The 21,255-nt window shown below is 34.4% G+C and overlaps 1 protein-coding gene across 1 annotated transcript; it reads right to left on the bottom strand.

The window, feature by feature from the left end:
- Positions 1–5,374: 5,374 nt before the first annotated feature.
- On the bottom strand, positions 5,375–21,255 carry LOC129883063 (pyruvate kinase isozyme A, chloroplastic). The gene is made up of 6 exons (XM_055957613.1): positions 20,390–21,255; positions 18,337–18,427; positions 18,011–18,204; positions 14,164–14,285; positions 13,562–14,040; positions 5,375–6,073 (listed from the first exon to the last, which is right to left on the bottom strand). Exons 1-6 carry the CDS (start codon positions 20,978–20,980, stop codon positions 5,772–5,774), a joined length of 1,779 nt encoding a protein of 592 aa, XP_055813588.1. The 5' UTR covers positions 20,981–21,255; the 3' UTR covers positions 5,375–5,771.

Below are 21,255 nucleotides of genomic sequence, written 5' to 3'. Positions count from 1 at the left end.
AATATAATGTAGAAATCAAATGACAATAAACAATGAACCTTTCTTTTTTTTTCCGTGGAGAAAATTTTTACATTCAAGAAATTAAAGTGGCCATGTTCTCATGTTGTTGGAAAGGGAAAAAAAAAATAGGGTATCAATTATTTTACAAGAGAAATAATGATTTTTTTTAAAGTGAGAAAGTGACTGATGAAGACATGATATTTTTCTCCCTTTTTCTGATAATAAAGAAAAACTATGTAAGATGCAAGACATTGTTTTTGTTTATTTCTGTTTATCAATACTATACTATATACTTCTCATCAGATTCATCATAGTTGTTTGGATTCTTGCTTTTGGCTTATTTTCTCTTCTTTGGCATAAAAAACTAAACATCATAATATCCTTAAAAAAAGTATATATATATTTAGGCACTTATAAATCTTTAAATTTTAAATCAAGTTGCAAAGCTCGAAATATATTGATCAAATTATTTATTTATTTATTTATTTTATAACTGTAATTTCTGAAGTAATTTGTCCGTACTTTAATTATTTCACATGATGTATGTACCTCTCGACATTACCGAAAACGATAGGTTTAGTTAAATCGATATAAAGAGATCACTCGATCTCCAAAGTTACATCTACATTAATTGTTAGGTTGGTCTAATTAATTAATTAATTAGTAGTGTAAAATCAAACATTGATTTTAAATTTAGTGTCTTTGAAAAAAGATATAGAGCCTGTTTGGATTGGCTTTAAGTTGGTCAAAATCAACTTAAAACCCCTTTTTAGCTTTTGAACGTGTTTGCCTAATGCTAACTTTAAGTCATAAAGTTCTTAAAGTCAGTAAAAAATGAAAAGTTAAGATTTCTAACTTTTTTTTTCTAAATGCTTAAAGCCATTTTGTTTGACCATGGAAATTATTTTTATATCTCTTATAGTTTAACTAAATTCCCAAACTACCCTTTTTATTCTTTTAACCCTAAAATTCAAACACTTATTTTCAACATAAATACTTTTATCCAAACACTCAACTGCTTATTTATAAAAATAATTTTCAGCACTTCAAAATTCTAAAAGCACTTCATACATAAAAATTATTTTTTTTAAGCCCATCCAAACGGGCTCATAAACATCCAAAAATCACCTAAAATCATTGCAAATAACAATTTTGTATACCTAAATATATTTGATTTTTTTTCTCTTCAAAAACTATAATTAAAGAAAGAATTAGTTGACTTATCAAATATTAATAGCATCATATAAAATAAGATAGTAATATTTCTAAATTCACTTTTTCTTTTCCTTTCAAGTTCATGTCACTCTTTGAAAAATAGCACAAAAGTAAATAAGATTTGAGGTAATAATATTCCTTTTCATAGCCTATAGGCATGACTTGGTCTATGATCACTAGAAAAGGACCTTTATGAATATTACTTGTGATTGATTTCTGATTTGTTCACTTAAATAATAATTATTATATTATTTTTTTAATTTAATTTCAATAATTTTATAAAAATTAAAATTTTATATTAATTATGTAATCATCCAAAAAAATCGAATCTAAAAAAAAAAAAACCTCACAATTTGAAAACTAAAGGCCATAGTAGTAAATTAAGTGATATGTCAAATGGAATTGTCATCAAAATTGATGGTACTACACTAGTGTAGCAGGTGATGATAGGCTTTCAAGTCACATCAAAATTAATTTTTATTTATTTATTGTCATAAAAACTAAAATAGTAATAAAAAAAGCAAGTGAAGGGTCCCACTTTGAAATTATAGAACTTGATAGTTTTGTGGCCATGGTTGTGACTTGTGCACAAAAAAAATAATAACTTGGTGGTTGGTTATGAATCATTTGCCCATTTCAACCTAATCTAATTATTATTATTTCAGTAAAAAAAAAAACAAAAAAAAAAACATAATTATATTCTGTATATCATTCAGGAATATACTTCCAAGTGGCTAACTTCTTAAAAGCACTCAATGTTTCCTTGTCTTGTACAAACCATATACATTTTACCACTACACTTTACATGTGAATTAAAAGAGAAAATATCGTTTTGTTAGGAATCACTAAACTCCTTGATGAAGAATTTTTTGGCACAAATTTGAATTTAATCAAATTTTATTGTGATATTAGATATCGAATGAAAAAAGTATAGTTCATAGACAAATATCTTGATCTATTGAGATGTAAAACTTCGTTACAAGTTTTCCAATTAAGTATAACAATATATCCCGTGTTATTTCATAAGTGAATATGAAGAAGGCAGAGTAACGCATATTTTAACTCTTCTCTTGTGTAAAATAGACACTCGATTCAAGAAAAACATTTTAAAAATTATATTTGAAAAACACAAAAGTGAAAGAAGAAATTCTTTTCTACCAACCACATGCTTCTTTGTTATACAATGTTTTATGTTGATTACAAATATATCCTTCAAAACTTGGTTGAATCTTTTTCTTTTCCATTTTTTTGGATTTTATTGATGTCGGATATTTGTTTTGGGGGTCGAATTAATTTGAAATCGCATTGTATAAGATTATTAAAGTGAAAAATGCTCATTGTCATAGTGTTTTATGTTCCCGAGGCTTAAATCCAAGATAATTAGTGAAGATCGGAGGAATTTTACCTACTAATCTGAATCTAAGTTTTCGGCGCTTATTAGCCTTTTGGTGCAATTAAAAAACTATTCAAATTGATCCACCTTCTATTTTATTGGAATAAATTGTCTTTTTAAATTAAAAAATGGCTTAATTTTTTTTTCGTCAGCAATATCTACATGAAATATCATCAGAATTGGTTGAGTGACTCTGTATATGAAATGACAATAATTAAGTGATGTTGTTGGTTAAATGGCAATAATTGAATGAGTCTTAAGTTAAAATATAAAATTAAGTAATTTTCTGAGATGAAAATTATTAGTTAACTGATTGTATGAGAAATTAACTCTAGAAATAATACTAATTTGAACTTTCGGAATATGCAAGACAATGTTGTCATTTAAACACAGAGGAGTCTAGGTTTTAATTTTTATGGATTTGAGTTTCGAAATTTTATCATAACTCATTTGATTTGTTAAATTCAAAATATATTATTTACATTTATTTAGTAATTTTCTAAACATATATACATAATTTAAGTTAAACTTAGTAAATTCAAATGAATGCATAACTTATACACTATATCCACCCCACATTTAAACATGAATATTGGCAAAGTAATTGACTCTTAAAAATAGAATTATGTCACATAAAAACATTGATTCCTCCTTTTGGTATAAGATTAAAAAGAAGAAGATTTGTTTCATGAATGCTTTGTAATATTGAATAACATTAGGTAATCGAGGATTTTAGTGGAGCGATGAATACTTTTTTTTTTCAATCAAGATTTCAGATTTAAATTTTGTTAGGTATAAAGTCATTTTTGTTAGGAACGATTTACCTTTGATATAAAAAAATTCATGCGAATTTAAATTAAGTCAAACTTCAATAACAAAAATCAAATATCATTTAAAATCGAAATCCAATAAAAATTACTCCTTAGTAACGTTTATTGAAAATGACTTTCCACGTATCAATAAAAATAATAGACAACTAATAAAGAAGATGATGACAACTCATTTAAAATTAAATGCCATCAATTGTTTTAGATACCTTTTGGATTGTTCAATTTTTGGGACAATTTTTTTTACTATTTTAGAAGAACAAATCTGAACCTAGTATCTCAGATCTCTTATTCCTTTGTTCCACTCTTTATCATCCTTTTTTTAAAAAATAAATAAATAAATACATTATCCCAAAATTTAAATTACAAAAACCCTATCCGGCTTAATATATACGATAATAACACAATCCAATGTAATTCTATAAGTGAGATCTAGAAAAAATAGCATATACGTATATCTTAATTTCTAACTTGAAGGATAGAGAGAATTTTCGATAGACCCTCGACTCAAGAATCCGTTTCAATATATAATGGTGCAATAAATGAAATAAAATAAATGTAAAAAAGGAAAATCCTACAAATGATGTTTTTTCCTGTATCTACATCTTGCCAGCTAATTTTTTTTCTTATTTTATATTTTATTTTCTATTTATTAAAATGTAATTTACCAGTCAATAAAGGGTCCTTGTAGTTTGGAGTCTATTCTATTCCACATACATCAATCATATTCTATGTTTGTTTCAATTGTGCTTAATTATTGTAGTAGCTTTGGAAGCCTTAATTGTCAAATAAATACCCATAACTAATAATGAACTTTGAATTATTAGAGAACCTCATACATGCCCCACTCAATATTAATAAGCAATAAGATGATAAACTATAACTTATAATAAATCGACTAATAGTTCATGATAAGTACTGAAACATTTTCAGTATGGTTATTAAGATAAATATATTTCAATCGAGGATTGAGATGGTTCGATTTTTACATTTTAAAAAATATTTATGTGAAAACTAATTTGCGCACACCTCGTTTATTACAATCTTCATTGGACAGATACACAAATCAACAACCCCCATAGACGAAACTACTTCCAACTTCTTCATTTGGTTATATGTTGCCGTACTAAAAGGGTTCTCTTTTTTATTCAATTGAGATTGTAGCTAAATCGATTTCCTTTCTTACTTAGATTGAGAGTCAGGGCATCAGAGCGAGTCTAGAGATTAAATAATATTTGTTATCTTCCAATAATACATGTATCAAATAATTCTACCTATAAAAACTTAGAAGAACTACGATTTCAAAAATAGAGTGAAAGAACTTTGTAACGATGGGAAGGGATTTCACCTGTGATCATTTACTAATAGTCACGTCTAGTTGGTTCTTGTAGGGTGTATCTGAATGCTTTAGTCCATTCTTTTCCTTCTTTGATCTCGGATCAATAATAGCCGTGGTAATAATACCAGCCCAGCTACCGATCCAAGGGGAATCACTTGGCATTTCTTATTTGTGCTTAACTTGAGCAATAGGGGTATTTTTCTTTGGTTAAAACACCTAAACTAATTTAATTGAAATCTTTAACAGTTCAATTCCAAGACCAAAATTACTATTTTTTCCCTTTGTTCAAATGTCTGTATGACAAAGACTGTAGTACAAATAGCAGATGTCATCCTGCTATAAACAAAGGCTCCTTTGTCATACTTTTTATTTTTAAATCAAATGCAACTTCTTCACGAGATGCCCAGTATTGTATACAGAGACATTTAACCTAATTATGAGGCTCATATTTTCCCATTGTACTGCTCTTTCTTTTGAAAATTAAAGACAGGCAATATGCTCTATAGTTCAGACAATCAGATAAACATTCTAGCAGAGACAAGTGTTATTAAAGCCAAACCCATAGATCATAAAACATACCAATGAAAACACTCATAACAGTTGTAAGAACAGAATTCATAATTATAGCGATTATTTCTAAGGGAAACTGACACATCTAACTCAATAACTCAAATAGAGGTTACATCTTGGGAATCCTAGGAAAATAGGGAGTACACACTCTACTTTGGTACATGTTGCAACATATCTATGTTGACTACAGGTGCATGACAATTCAGTAACACCAAATGTAGTCGAGATCCATCCACCTGAAACGGGGACACACTCGGGAAAGGATGTGGCTCATCGTTGTTTTGCTCCCTAGCAGTACCAAATTGTTTTTTTTTTTTGAGAGAGAAGGAACAGTACCAAATTGTTGAACTTTCTTATAATTTAATATTGGCATATAGTGGAGGTTGCCAAAGGTCAAAACTCAAATACAGAACTTAGTTGTGTGTACTCACGGGACATTCATAACTTGAATGGACTGCAGCATGTCAGAAACAGCAATGATGAGGTCACCTGACTTGATCATGCCTCGAGCTTTTAGCAAGGAGAAAGTTTTGTTTAGGTTGCTTTCCATATCATCGGAGTAATTCAAGCGGAAAGGCATTAGACCCCATTGCAGGTTCAGACGTCTACGAACAGATGTTGCCGTTGTAAATGCAAATATTGGGCAATCAGGGCGGCAGCGTGACAAGAGAGATGCCATGTGCCCATTCTTGGTGTAAACAAAAAGAGCATCAACTTCCAAATTGTTAGCTGCAGAAGATCACAATGGAAATAAGCAGCTTAGAAAACAAAGTACCATGATTCAAATTAGGGTATGTTTCAACAAATACCCTTATAAGCTCAGCACAAAGGAATTGTGACTTGTCCCACAGAACCAAAATGTAAGACTTTTAGAAAAAAATTAGACTTAGCTCCCCACATTCAAAAAAAAATAATTATAATTTTGAGAAGTGTTTTCACTTTCAAATAACATTCGCTTCTTCCTGCTGGGAAATGGAGGCTTGGCTTAGTTAACTTTTCATCCGCCTCTTCCTCGTTCTGCATCTCTCTAAAAAGTTTTTTCATGAAGATGAACATTAAAAAGCTAATCCCATTTCGTAACCAAATAGTAGAAGCAACTTGTTCATTATTTAAGAACATCAATCATTTAGATGATCACTAATCATATTGCTATTACTATGGCTCAGGTTTTTTCTTAGAAAACGCATAAGACCCTTTTGGTTTATCTTAGGTGGCTCTCCAACCTAACTGGGCACCACCGTTACTTAGCGAAGAGAAAGATATCCAAAGAAGGTATATTCACTAGCTGAACTTGGTCTTCTTTTAATGGACTCCATTTGCATTTACTAGTATATGGGCAACTTGGGTATCAACAGTAGTTTGGGAAGGAAAAGGTATAAATATTAGTTTTGGGAAGAAAAGGAATCTGCACTAGCTGAATTAAAGTATATCTATACTGTGGTTCATTCGCATTACTTGGAATGAGGACAAAGAGAGTTCCGCAAACAGTAAACAAGATAAGAAAAGATAGACTGACCAAAATGATTCTTGAGTGAGATCAGTCCAAAGACTTTTCTCAACAATGATAAAAAAAATCAGCAGCAGGAAAAAGCAGCTTATATGGATTGTCCAGAAGGCAGTATCATGGAAGGCATAGAGAAGTGGAGATGACTATGGCCACTTATTCAGAACTCCCTTCTTTTGTGAACATGTTTAATACATAGCAAAAAGAAAAAGAACATGTGTAATATTTCAGGACTTTTTAAGTTTAGAAAGAAGTGTATTATTGAAGACTCTCCTAAAGTGTATGATGATTATTAGGGTCAAAATGTGTTTTTGGTTTGATTCCCACCACCCATTTCATTAGTATTTGCCTATTTGGACAAGGTAGCAACATTTTCCCGTTGCTTGAATAAAAGTTTAGTTTTGAATATGGAGATGACATGATTGAATGAAGGCATAAAGAAAAATAGGCATCTATGGTTAGTTTTACATACAGCAGTCAACCATATTCTTATACAAAAAAATAGCATAAAATTAATATATGTTGGAAATGTAGTTAGTTACTGCAACTTGCTTAGTTAATCACTGCACTGAGCTTCACCAAGTTAGTAACTACTGTTACTGATAGTTAGTTACTAATTAAGCTCATGTGATTAGCATGTGAAGTTGTTATGTTAGTTAGTAGAACTTCTAGATGATTCTAGATGCTAAGGCTACTCTATAAATAACCAATGTATTGGAGTATTGATCCAAGTTCTCTAGATCAATTCATTTCTTCTTCTTCAATGAAGTTTACTCTTCGACTCTTCTTCTCTGTTCTTTCAATCAGATAGTAATTAGATTGAGTTTTCCTCATCGTATCAGAGCAGGTTCCTTGAGGAACTGTGAAGACTGAAGTTGTAGAAAGAATTTTGAAGAGATCTATTAGCTGTGATAGCTGAAGGATACAGAGATGACAGGTGTGAAGATTGATCCTAGTGATCCACTGTACATAGGACCTTCAGATGTATCAGGATCTGCATTGATTCCTATCAAACTAATTGGATCTGAGAATTATGGAGTTTTGAGTCGATCGATGAGGATCGCATTGTTAGGGAAAAGAAAATATGGATTTGTAACTGGAGCTTGCAGCAAGCAAAGCAATTGTACAAGGATGAGTTACATGAGCAGTGGGAGACTTGTTATGCAATTGTGTTGTCATGGTTGATGAGTTCTGTCAGTGAAGAGCTCTTGAGTGGGATCGTGTATGCAACAAGTGCATTCGATGTATGGGAAGATCTGAGAGAACATTTTGACAAGGTAAATCACATGAGGTTGTACCAGCTGCATAGAGAAATCAACACACTTTCACAAGGAACAGATTCAGTGCCAGCTTACTTCACAAAGCTGAAGAATCTGTCCAAAATCGAAGGATTATGCTGATCATTTATATCAGCTGAGACTAATCCAATTTTTAAGTGGACTGAATGATTCGTATGAGCAGGCTAGAAGGCAAATACTGCAAAAAGGAATCACACCTACTATCAATCAAGCTTATGCAATGATAGTAGAGGATGAAATTCAGCAATTAGCTTGTGTGACAACTGTGGTAGAAAAATCAGATCCAACTGCAATGCATGTGAGTAGGAACTCAGAAACAAATTATGGAAGCCAAAATTACAAAGGAAGTTAGTGTGATTACTGTCATTTTACTGGTCACACTAGAGAGAATTGTTACAAGTTGGTAGGTTATCCCACGGACTGGAAACAGAGAAAGAAGGGCAACTACAATAATGGTAATTCAAGGGGAACAAATTCACAACATTACTCTGGAGGATACAGCAATCAAAACCATGGTAAGGGAAATGGACATGGCTATCAGTATGAAGGTCAAGTCAAGGCTCAGTCATCAGCAAATAATTTCAATGGAAACAATCCTTATGCAGAAGCATCAACTAGTCATGAGATTAACAAAGAAGTAAACAATGCTGTCATGGCCAAAGGACAAGGATTTACAGAAGGAGATCATGCAGATGCTGAATAAAAACACACAAGAGATGAGTCAGGTCAACATGTCAGGTATAGCTACTTGCCTTTTATCTCATGTTTTATCACAAGAATGGATAGTAGATTCTGGTGCCACACACCATATTACAGCAAGCACCGATGTGTTTTCAAAGAAGTCCAAAGTAATTAGATCAGAAAAAGACAAAGTAAACCTTCCTACTGGAGCCAAAGTTGACATATCACATATTGGAGTGGCATTTATCTTTGAGGGAGAAGTTGTCCAGGATGTGTTGTTTGTGCCTGATTTCAGAATTAATTTGTCGTCTGTGTCCAAGATAACTAGGCAACTCTATTGTTTTGTTTCCTTCTACCCTGACTTCTGTGTCTTTCAAGACCTTTACAGTGAGAGGATGAACGGGATTGGTAAGGAGAAGGGAGGTTTGTACATTTTCAAGAGTGAGTGTGGAATAAAGGAGGCACCAAAGGATCATGGTCATCAGAAATTCATTGCAGGTGCAACTGTACAGGACAGCAGTCTATGGCACAAAAGGCTGGGCCATCCATCACCACAAATTCTGAAATCATTGGACCTCTTAAAGGACAATAAGGATGTAGAATCTCTGAATAATTGTCATGTATGTCCCTTAGCTAAACAAACTAGGCTATCAGTTCCTATTAGTAACAACAGAGCTGCTCAGTGTTTTGACATTGTACATATGGATCTTTGGGGACCATAAAAAACTCCAACTTTTGATAAGAAATACTACTTCTTGACCATTGTGGATGATTGCAGCAGATATACTTGGATCCATTTATTACAGCTTAAGTCTGAAACTATAATAGCTCTCAAAACTTTTTTTTTTGATGGTTAAGAATCAGTTTAGTGCTTCTATAAAGACTATCAGGTTAGATAATGGGACAGAGTTTTTTTAACTCTCAATGCAAGGATTTGTTTCAGTCCCTTGGTATATTACATCAAAGTAGCTGTCCTCACACACCTCAGCAAAATGGTGTGGTGGAAAGGAAGCATAGACAAATCTTGAATATAGCCAGAGCCATTAGATTTCAATCTTCTATGCCTATCAGATTTTGGGGCTTAAGTGTCAAAGCTGCAGTGTATTTAATGAATAGATTACCCTCTTCATCTATTGGAGGCAAATGTCCATATGAGCTGTTGTTCTGTAAGATTCCTTCACTATCTCACCTAAGGGTGATAGGTTGTTTATGTTATGCATCAGTAGTTCCAAAGGGAGATAAGTTTTCAGAAAGGGTCAGATCTACTGTTCTAATGGGATATTCTACCACACAAAAAGGATACTTGTTAGATTTCCACACTAACAAGTTTCTTGTTAATAGAGATGTGTCTTTTCAGGAACATGTTTTTCCTTTTGCAAGTATGACAGCTAACAACTATTCAACAGACCATCTCAGACCATACATAGATATCAATAATGATGCAGATATGGAATCTGATGCAAGTCCAGATATTGATTCCTCATTACATACTGAAGAAGCAACTCAAGATATAGCAGTTTCAGAACCACCTCCACCAATTGAATCACAACCTGAAGATAGTGTTTCAGACACTGATAGAATGCCATCATTACCTACTGTTGATCCTCCTAGAGGAGCACCAAGAGTGTCTAAGCAGCCTATTTGGATGAAAGATTATGCAACACCTGGTCAGAGTAAGGGAACAAGATACCCTTTGTCAAATTACTTGTCATATAGTAGCACAACTTCCACGTATCAGTGCTACCTGACCAACTTCTCAACACTGGTGGAACCACAACACTTTAGTCAAGCAGCTAAAGATGAGAATTGGGTTCAAGCCATGAAACATGAAATCCAAGCTCTTGAGGACAATCACACTTGGGAGGTAGTTGACTTGCCTCCAAGTAAGCATGCAATAGGATCCAAGTGGGTGTATAAAATCAAATACAAAGCAAATGGGGAAGTAGAGGGGTTCAAGGCAAGACTAGTAGCTAAAGGTTATAGTCAACAAGAGGGGCTGGATTACCATGATACTTTCTCACCTGTTGCTAAAATGGTAACAGTTAGATGTATCATTTGCTTTGGCAGTCACTAAAGGTTGGTGTCTATATCAAATGGATGTCTATAATGCATTTTTGCAAGGTGATTTGGATGAGGAGGTGTATATGGAGATGCCTCAGGGATTCAGACAGGAAGGATCACACAGAGTTTGTAGACTCCACAAATCATTGTATGGCCTTACACAAGCCTCCAGGCAGTGGAATAGTAATTAGATTGAGTTTTTCTCAATATACTTATGGAAAAGGGTCAAAAATACCCCTGAACTATACGAAGGGTATTTTAAAACTTTTTCCTATAGTTCAGGGGTATTTTTGGCCTTTTCCGATACACTTGTTATATATCATTTGTAAAAATAAAAAAAGATGCATCATATCTACTTATCATGTTTGTAGCATCACATGAAGGACTAAAGTGTAAAGGATTTTAAAATATCAGGAAACTAGTAGTTTTGTGACCAAATAACATTCTGACAAATAATGATCAAACAAGTTCTCTATTCCTTCTGTCTTGATATTGACATATCAATGTTAGACACTCTATGGATGACATGCACTTTTGGAACATGCCCCCCTAAAAGTAGATTGCAGAACATACTAAAACTGTATAAGAGCTCCCTAGTATACTGTATAAACATATTACTTGGGAAGAAGCTACATCCTTACTGCATTTGACAGATAATCAAAAGGCATACATGGTCAACATGACTTCTATGAACTACATAAAGGGTACAACAAATGTTTACATAGACATCCTTTTGGAAGAATTTATATACTTGTTATACTTGACATTTGAACAGACAACAAAAGGCATGCACAGCCAAATGACTTGGATCATAAGGGGTATAATGAGTCTTTACCTAGAGATCCAAGGTATACCCCCACGCCCACCCCCAGCTCCAATTGTCCACACTCGTTTATCACTTATGTTCTCATCATAGAAGCAAATAGATAACTGCCCATAGACAGAGATGCATAGCATGTGTGTGATAGCTAATAGAGCTACTTTCTTTGAGACTAGAAATAATGGGTGACAGTATATTTCCTTTTGAACATTTTGAAGGCATCCAGATCTGAACTACTCATAGAATTGGAGTGTTTACATGAATAAACTGACTAGTTATGATCTCCCAAAGCTTAGCAGTCTAATGGTTACTTGAATTACTCAAGAAACTTTTCTTGTACATTTTCCATCTGCAGTTAAATCTTCTATAGTTCCTTTGTTGACTAAGCAAATATCAAATGAGCACCTATGTAGTGACAAAACAACCCTATTACTTTAATTTGCCTGTAGCGGAGAATTGGGGTAACTTATGGTGGATAACAAAAACCCTCTTGCTGTCTTCCTAAAAGAGCAACTACAAGTTGACAAAAGAACACAACAAGGACGGAAGCACACATACATGCATACACCAAGAGTAGCGTGTTACAACATATAAGTGGCTATTGCAGAATATGACAATTTGCAAAAGCTTAAAAATGGGCAAAACTCATCAAAAAGGGAATGGAATTTCAAGCTTGCACTTCAATTCATTTGAAACTGTATATATGTGCATGTCTTATTAAAGCCAACATAAAAAGGCTTATTTTCTTTTAAAGGTTTACTCAAAAGAGCTACTCATCTTTAATGCATTATCGATATTGCATGAACATCTTGTTCATCAGAAAACTAACACTATAATTTGATGTGCCACATAAGAGAAGAATTGAACTTGCCATCTTAGTCTCACCCTTGCAAAGCAATTCGTAGTTGATCTAAGAAAGTAAGACACACGCATACGGATACACTAAGATAGCTAGTGTAAAACATTAAAGTGATCAATAGAAATGACGAATTCAAGAAGCTTACTCAAAATTGCGTGAAACTAAAGAAAACGGGAATGGGTTTTCCAGTTTTCACTTAGTTGCTTTTATACATGTATCCTTCTAATTTTATTTTTAAAAAAAAAACATGTATAAGTACATGTCTGTATTAAAAGCCAAAACAAGAAGTGTGTTTACTTTAGGTTCATGCAGTCAGATAATTCATGTTCAAAGTCATAAGGTGGTATATTAATTCTGAAATGTATCCAAACGTTACATTTTTCAGACAAAAGTTAACATGCTGCAAGGATGAGTTCAATTATGCGTACACTTTTCAGCATTCCCTACATAGGAACCATAAATAGAACTTTATTGTTTTTTTTATCCGGATCTAGCAATAATGCATTAGATAACTGTGGATATCCTGTCTCAGTAAAATGCATGATGTAATAGCTGTGAATCAGAACCGATATTTCTTACATTCATGATAGTTCTTCGCTTTGACATGATTATGAGGGTTTTACTATTTCCACTTCTAATTGTTTTTAACGATACAGACAATTGAACAGATTGATTAACCCAGAAAAATTCCTCATAGCACACAATTTTCAGATAATTCTCCTATTTTTTCAGGTTTATAACTTGCTTGTTTATAAGCTATAAACATGCTCAGTTTCCTGAGGTTATTTACTAACTTTGGTAAATATCGGCAAATGTAAAAGAGCTTTACATGCAGAATGTCAAAGTTCAAGATTTTGCTATTTAACCATTTATGTCCGGTCCACAGACCACACAACAACAATAGAAACAGAGTAGTTTTACATCTTCAGGCTATAAAACAAATAAAAAGCAATAAAACTCAAATAAATCAGTATTCGAAAAGATAGAATTTTACCCATCTTGGCGGCAGAGTTGCAAATCTCTTCTGAAATGCTATCGGAAAAGGAAGATGCTATGGATGGCAATTCAATAACTTCGCGGCGTTTCTGTTCTCTCCACCTTCTTTCAATTCTCAAGCTAACAGTTCTTAGGACAGTCAATGCCTTCTCAGGAAACAGTCCCATGGCCGACTCACCAGAAAGCATCAAAGCATCCCCCCGTTGCCTAACTGCTTCAGAAACATCAGCAACTTCAGCTCTAGTTGGAATAGGGTATTCAATCATAGATTCTAGCAACTGGGAAGCTACTATAACAGGCCTATTTAGCTGTCTGCATAGCTGAACAATCTTTTGCTGCTCTGATGGAACCTGTTCTAATGGAATTTGAGCACCAAGATCTCCTCTTGCCACCATAGCACCATCTGATGCCTTAATTATTTCTTCTAGGTTCCTCAACGAGTCAATGCTCTCTATCTTTGCAATTACAGCAATATCACTGCACAGCATCAAACCAGATATATGAATAATTTGACTGCTGAGAATCAATTTCTTAAATATATTTGGAAGTAAGGGTGTGTTCTGCTAATTGCAGTTTTCTTTGCTAATACAACATTCTTACCCATCTCGAGCCCGGGCTTTAATGTAGCTCTTAAGATGCTTAATGACTTCAGCAGACTTGACAAATGATACAGCAATAAAATCTACACCCTCGGCAATCCCAAAGTCAATGTCTAGCCAATCCTGCAGCAGTGAAATACTTGAAATAGTGACCATCTAAATATACTAAATTTCAGCAGTTAATAAAATTAAAGGTGTGAGAATTTAGTGGAAGTAGAACGTTAGGTATATCCTAATAGCTGTCGTACCAAGCTAGAATTCACTATACGTACTCTTCGTGAAACATAAATGTTGCAGTATCAACAGTTAAATCCTAAGATCCAGGCTACAAGAGTTCTTAGTTCCCTTTAAAGTGAGAATCTGGAAATTTTAGCTGATATAAAAAGTACTGTTTGATAATGGTGGTGACCGGGCAACAGCTTCGCATCCCTCAACTATTTCACTGGGTACCTGCTACCTCCACCAATACTGGTATACCGGGTAACTTTGCCGACCAAAACTTAGGCAAATGAGAAGAAATCACCTAGTGTTTTGTGTTTTCAAGATGGTAGAGAAACAGATCCTTTTTCTACCTCACTGAATCTCACACGTTATAAGTAGCCAAGTTCTTGGGGATTTTAGTCATCACTTATTCTTTCATTAATTAACACACCAAACTTACTTAGAAAATGATGGGTAATGCTGAGTTTGATCAATATTCCCATCATCATCATCAAATGGTAGAAATTCCAGCACCAAAGCCATTCTTGAAGATCTTCAAATCTAATGTGAAAGAAACATTATATCCTGATGACTCTTTTAGGAAATTCAAGAATCAGCCATTCCCAAGAAAATTTCTTTGGGTTTGCAGTAAGTTGTGCCAGTACTAGATTGGGCTCATCATTATACCTTTCAGTTATTTAAAGTTTATATTGTTGCTAGAATCACTTCCTCAAGGGAGGGAGTGGGTTGACGAAGAAGAGAATGAAGCAGGGGATGGGGGAAAGGAGTGGAGAGTAAGAGAAAAAAATGGCACTTTCTTTTTCTTTATATGCTATTTATTTTTTCACATTTAATTTCTGAGGAGTTATTAAAAAATGACGTGGAATTCCACATGTAGTTGGCTGTATTACACACACTAATCAAATGAGAAAAGGGTTTATAATGTTGTGTTTAATTGGGTTTAAGTGTTCAGGCAGCAAAGTCGTGAGTAGAAGAGTCTAGTTGACAATCCAAGTCAAGTACAAGGGCCTCCGAGGTCATTCCACCTTTCTCTTTTACAAACCTTCCATGTACTACTATAGAGTATTTTGGGAAATCTTTTTGTCCGAAACTCATGTTAGGAGTTGGAGTGATTATAGACTCTCATTAGAACCCAAAAACATAGACCTACAAATTTCATGAGACCAGAAAATCTAGTTTTTCCGTTTTCCTCCTCGGAACTGAGTCACAATACAAGACAATTGTGTTATCTTTTGAAAATGCAATGTGATTTTCACCAATTAGGTTCATTTTGGATACCTAGTATGTTTAATTTCAACATTCTGAAATCACTGAACTTAAATAGGTATTGCTTGTGTATTTAAGGTATATATACTCTTGTACAAGCTAAGAGGAATTGTTTGAGGAAGTTGGCAAATTTGTTGTCTATGGCGTACGAACTCTTCAAGTTGTGGTAGAACTTGTTATGTCTAAAATGTCAAGGTTTGTGTATAAACTTGAACTTGTGATCTCTTTACTAGCTGGAATATTTCAACAATTAGATTGAACTTTTGTTTACTTTCTCGTCACATTATATCATTGTATTGGTATTTCTCAAGTATTGCAAGGTATTTGCTATCTCGCCCAATTATATGGATTATTTGATCATTTTGCATTCTTTTTGGTACTTTATCCTTCTTGTTTCGTTTATCACCTATATTGGCATGCCTCTTTATTCGATCTTGACTTTGGATTTGTTGATTGTCTTAATAATGCAACTTGTCCATATTAAGCATGAACTAGCAATTCATTTTTAATATGGTTCTTGATTCTGTTGATTATTGGGTGTCGACCCTACTTGATTTAGGCTTCGGTCCATCTTGATATTTGATTATGCTTGGTGTGATGACGTGACATGCATATTGGGCAAAATATGTTATTTGAAAAACTTTCTTGAAATAATTTTATGAGCTTTCTTGACACTTGAGCCTTTCTATATTGATATTGATATTTAGAAACAATTTAAGATTTGATATTTGATATTTTTGATGTATTATTTGTTTAATTGATTTATGTTTATGTTCCATTTGAGCTACCTATAACTTAGAAGAGAACGGAAGAATCTAATGGCTTCAAGTCTAAAGTTTATGCGCCACTAAGCTTTATGCTTAGCGATAATAGACTTTTGGATTCTTTTCTGATCGTATTTGCATAGGCATCTATGTTTTGTAGGGATTTGTGACTTATACGTGATCTGTATGTCACACTTCTATGTAATTTTGGAGGCTTGTTGGCTCATAGAGTCATAAATTGTAACTTGAATTTGGTGACTTGTTTGGCTACTTTAGAGAGTGCAAATTCAAGTCTTGTAATGTACTAAACTTACATTTTGATTTGTAATTATGTACAAAGAAGGAAACTAGTTTATCTTTTGATACTCGCAAATTTGATATTCATGTATAGACTAACCTCGAGTGGTGTTTGAATGAAAAAATATAATTTACTGAGGTACTTGCATCAATGGGTTGATTATTTCAAAAGGGTTCTACCATCTTAAATTGATACTCTTATGTTGAATATTTTTTTTGAAAGGGATTTTGTAAGTTTTATGGTGGTAAAATGTTGCACTTTTTAAACCCCTTTTTTCACATGGGCCTAATTCCGCTATTAAGTTATTATGAATATGTTTCAAATTAGTTACTTATAAATGTTGTAAGTATTAGATTAGTTTTTGTTTTGCCTCTTAGTATTAGTTTAGTTTTTGTTTTATAAGAGGCATTCTCCCAAGGGGGTTGCTACTTGTGTAGAATAATAATAATAATATTAGTAAAGTCAGGTCCAATTTTTGGGATGTCGCAATATAGAAAAAAGTACAACAACAACAACATATCCAGTGAAATCCCACAATTGAGGTCTAGGAAGGGTAGAATGTACGCAGACCTTACCACTACCTCATGAAGGTAGAGAGATTGTTTCCGAAAACAAAAGTGTCACACGAATTGGAATGGTGGGAATATAATTGGTCCGAGTTATTGACTTTATTAATTTTGACAACATTAAGGGGCAATATAACTGAACTAGATAAAAGGTGCAATAATAGGGAAAAAGTTGCCCCCAGGGCCTAGCTCAAGTGGTAAGGGGTGGAGGATTTGTGGCTTAGGTCACAGGTTCAAGCACCACACCATGCAAAGCGAAGCCTGATAATTAAGTGGACAAGGGTAGAGGGGCGGGCCCATTATCTACCGAGTTTAGAAGCCTGTTGAGTATGAACTCATGGATTTCTCGGTTATTTTAGAAAGGATTACTAATCCTTAACTTTTCGAGGAAAATGGATCCAGCCACCACTGAAAGACTTTTTCAAATTCATCAAAGAATTCCCTTGGTTTCGTAGGAGCAAGTCAGAAAGATTGAGAAATAGAACCATCTGATTTCATTCGTTCTCAATAGCCACGAGATGATCATCTTAGGGTGATCCTTTTGTCGACGGATGCTCTTATTACACTCGTAGTCTCTGAAGGATGAGAACCAACTATGTAAAAAAAAAAAGGGGGGGGGGGGGGAGTTCATACCAAAACATTTTCAACCAAAATATACATCTCAATTTTGACTATGTAAACCAAGCTCATAAGTTATTTTCAAAGGATCTGGAAAGGATTAGAGGTGCAAACCTTTGAGGAAATTGTTGGAAGCATAGCATTCCGCTCCCTTACTAATTTACCATCCCGCCAAAATGTCAGATTAGCCCGAGGCAAAAGAAGTCCAGGATCCGTGCAAAGACACTTAACATCTGGCCCAATTTTCTCAATCACTTCAAATCTCACCATTCCACCATCTACTAGTAGATCATCACCCACTTTCACATCTGCAGTGAAACAGTTAAGCCAATAAATTAATCAAAAATTGAACATCTTTATTAAAGCACAAGGAATGACCCCGAAAGAGTATTTCTTTGCAAAAACGACATTTATTTTCTATAGCAGTCTATATGGCAAACCTTCAGCAAAACCATCATAGTTAACAGTGATGGTGCGTTCCGGAAGTGGTGGATCAAATGCACGAACAGTGAAATTCCAAATTTCGCCATCCTGTATAAAGAGAATAGTTAGATGTTACATCTTCATCCAGCATAACAGATAATGATCCACCCCCCATCCCACAAAGAGAATTTCACAGATTATTCTTGGTGTTCAATATTTCTTTCTGATTGTACTATGCAGAATATATCAAGCAGATATAAATGCCAAGAACACAGCAAAGCAGTAAAACAGACAAGTTACGCAGCAATCTCTCAGATTATTCCCTCCAAAGAGATCCCCAGAAAAACAGTTTTTTAGTTCAAATCTGTGCAAGATCCAACATTTTTCCTCAAACAACCCCACTTCAGACTTCTAACAAGTGCTCAGCCTGATTCTAGCTTACCTCCTCTCCCCATCCGAAAGTAATCTGAAATGCCACTACAATGATGTGGTTGGCTTACCTCAGCAAGAATTCAGTGACAGCCACAAACAATATCAGACTAGACCAAGCAAACACGGAAATGAAAGGTACAAAAGAAAACTTTAACTCCGAAACCATCCCTGCACAACATGTTCCTGAAGAAAATGAGCACAATCCCCCCCCCCCCAAAATAAGTATCCTGATCCTAGATTCATCCATCCACCTCAAAATTTTATCCATGAGTTCATACTCAACAGAACTCCAAATTCTCAATTCATGTTTGCTGACACCACAGGCACAAAGAGAATAACGGTTATTTGTATCTATCAGGCTACATCAACATCCCATTAAATATTTGGAAAATTTGTAAAATTACTTTTAGTTTGCTGATTTAGGCAAAAAAATACTTATAGAGGAATCACTTCAGAGGTTCTAAAACTGCTTTCCAAATTCAAACGTAGGCGCCATTTTAGATGGAAATCTTCCCACTTTAAAATTAAAGCACAAACCTTTGCTGATGAAGTTAATTTTATCAAAAAGACGATATTCTTGCTTTTTCAAATTCCTGTACAAACACTTTAACTTGAAAAGTATTTCTTGTAAAGAAGGACAAGAAAAGTGAAAGTACTTCTTCAGAGCCATTTGAAAGGTATTTCTTTTAAATTAGTACTAGATAACTTCTAAAAAGCTATGGAACAACCAATAGGGACCTTAGTCAGTTAGCAAAACGCACATAAATGGAAAGGTTGCACCTTCCAAAAGCATCCCGATTCTACTCATACCACAGCATAAACAACAAATTTCATTAATCCCCACAAACAGCTACTTTGGTAAGACCAAATCTCTCATGAAAATACCACAAGAAATTAGCTTGTCCATAAAGCAGAATATGATACCAATTTCCTGCTCACAATTTCTTAAAAAGAGTAGTTGTACCAAACTCAAGCTGAATATATACCTGAGCTTTGGTGGATGATGCGCAGCCAATCCCAATTAATTCGGTATTTGGTACATTCAAATGCCAGTTTCCCATTGTCAAGGTAAATATGTTGCTGAGAGTAATACTATCAATTGGATGATAGGTTTTTTCTAAGATTCATGTACCAAAGACTTAACAAAGTGCCAAAAAGTTCTTCTGTGAAGAAGCAGTAGAAGGTGCTCAACTAATGAAGCTACTAGACAAGTACTTATTTCAAAATAGGACTGCAAAAAGTACTTCAAAGCTATTGTATTATAGCAAAAATAGCACCATATTTCGAAAGGTTGCAACTTCCACAAGAATCCTGTTTTGTTTCCTCACTGACAAATCTATTGTTTCCAACTACCAAACTCGATGGATATGGACAGCCCGTCGACCCATCTCCACTCCACTTAAATACTAACTTGGATAAGAAATATGATTCAAACAACGCAAAGAATCCCAATTCTTGTCATACAACAACAAAAGGAAGTATTAAGGAAACAGATTTTGCTAGTTCCTACTACCGTAAGATGAGACGCTAAGACTTAACTTATCATAAACTAAACTACAGTATAAAAGATTTACACTTTTAATTTCACCCAATTTCATGAAACGTGTTTGTTATACCAAATTCAAACTGAATATGTACCTCGGCTTTAGCAGATGATGCCCCGCCAAGGTCTCCCATATGAATCTCACTACCTTCAGTATCCATCATGATGGCAACAGCAAACCCTTTATCCTCATTCAACCTCCGAACTCTCTCAATTACCATACGATGCCAATCACGTGTTCCATGACACATATTTATCCTAGCAACATTCATTCCTTCCACAGCCAAAGCCTCCAGCTGCTCAAACCCACAAGTAGCAGGACCAATTGTGCAAATTAACTTCGTCCTACGTGTACTCCGAAACCCATTCTCCTTCAGTTCCGCCTCCGTTACAGTATCCACTTCAATCGAACTCGAATCCGCTGACGGTGCGACCGCATTATTACGACCATACTCCTGCGTCACACTTGATAACACCCCTCCGGAACCATTCTCCGAAACTAACACCGGAGATGACTGTGACTCATCGAGATCTGACGCCGACGCTTTCACAACTAAACTCCGTAATGATTTCTTCACCGGTACCCGTAAACTACCGGTTGATACAAACACCGACGGCCTTGAGATTGTGAAAGTTGCAGATGAGCGTGAAGAAGACGAAACAAAGAAGTTAATAGCGTGCGACATTGTTTTTCTCACCGGAGATTTCAAAATGGATATTTTCGGTGATCAGGTTGACGTTACGGAGATTAAACGGAAATTGTAGTCGCCGGCTTACTGAGGAGGTGGTTAACGGCGGAAATTGAGAGGGAGATGGAGTGAGGAGTTTAAATAGAGGAAAAGGAAGGCGGAGATAGCGAGGCTGGAGAACTTTGTTATTGTCGTCGTTGAACAAACATGAACAAGGACAAAAGGATTTAGGAGGGATCTGCTAAGAAAAAATAACAAAACTAGTCCCTCAC

This window comes from Solanum dulcamara, chromosome 3 (genome assembly GCF_947179165.1).
Source record: "Solanum dulcamara chromosome 3, daSolDulc1.2, whole genome shotgun sequence".
Lineage (NCBI taxonomy): Eukaryota > Viridiplantae > Streptophyta > Magnoliopsida > Solanales > Solanaceae > Solanum > Solanum dulcamara.
Note: the sequence above shows the minus strand (reverse complement) of the source record. Positions and strands in the feature narration are given on the sequence as shown.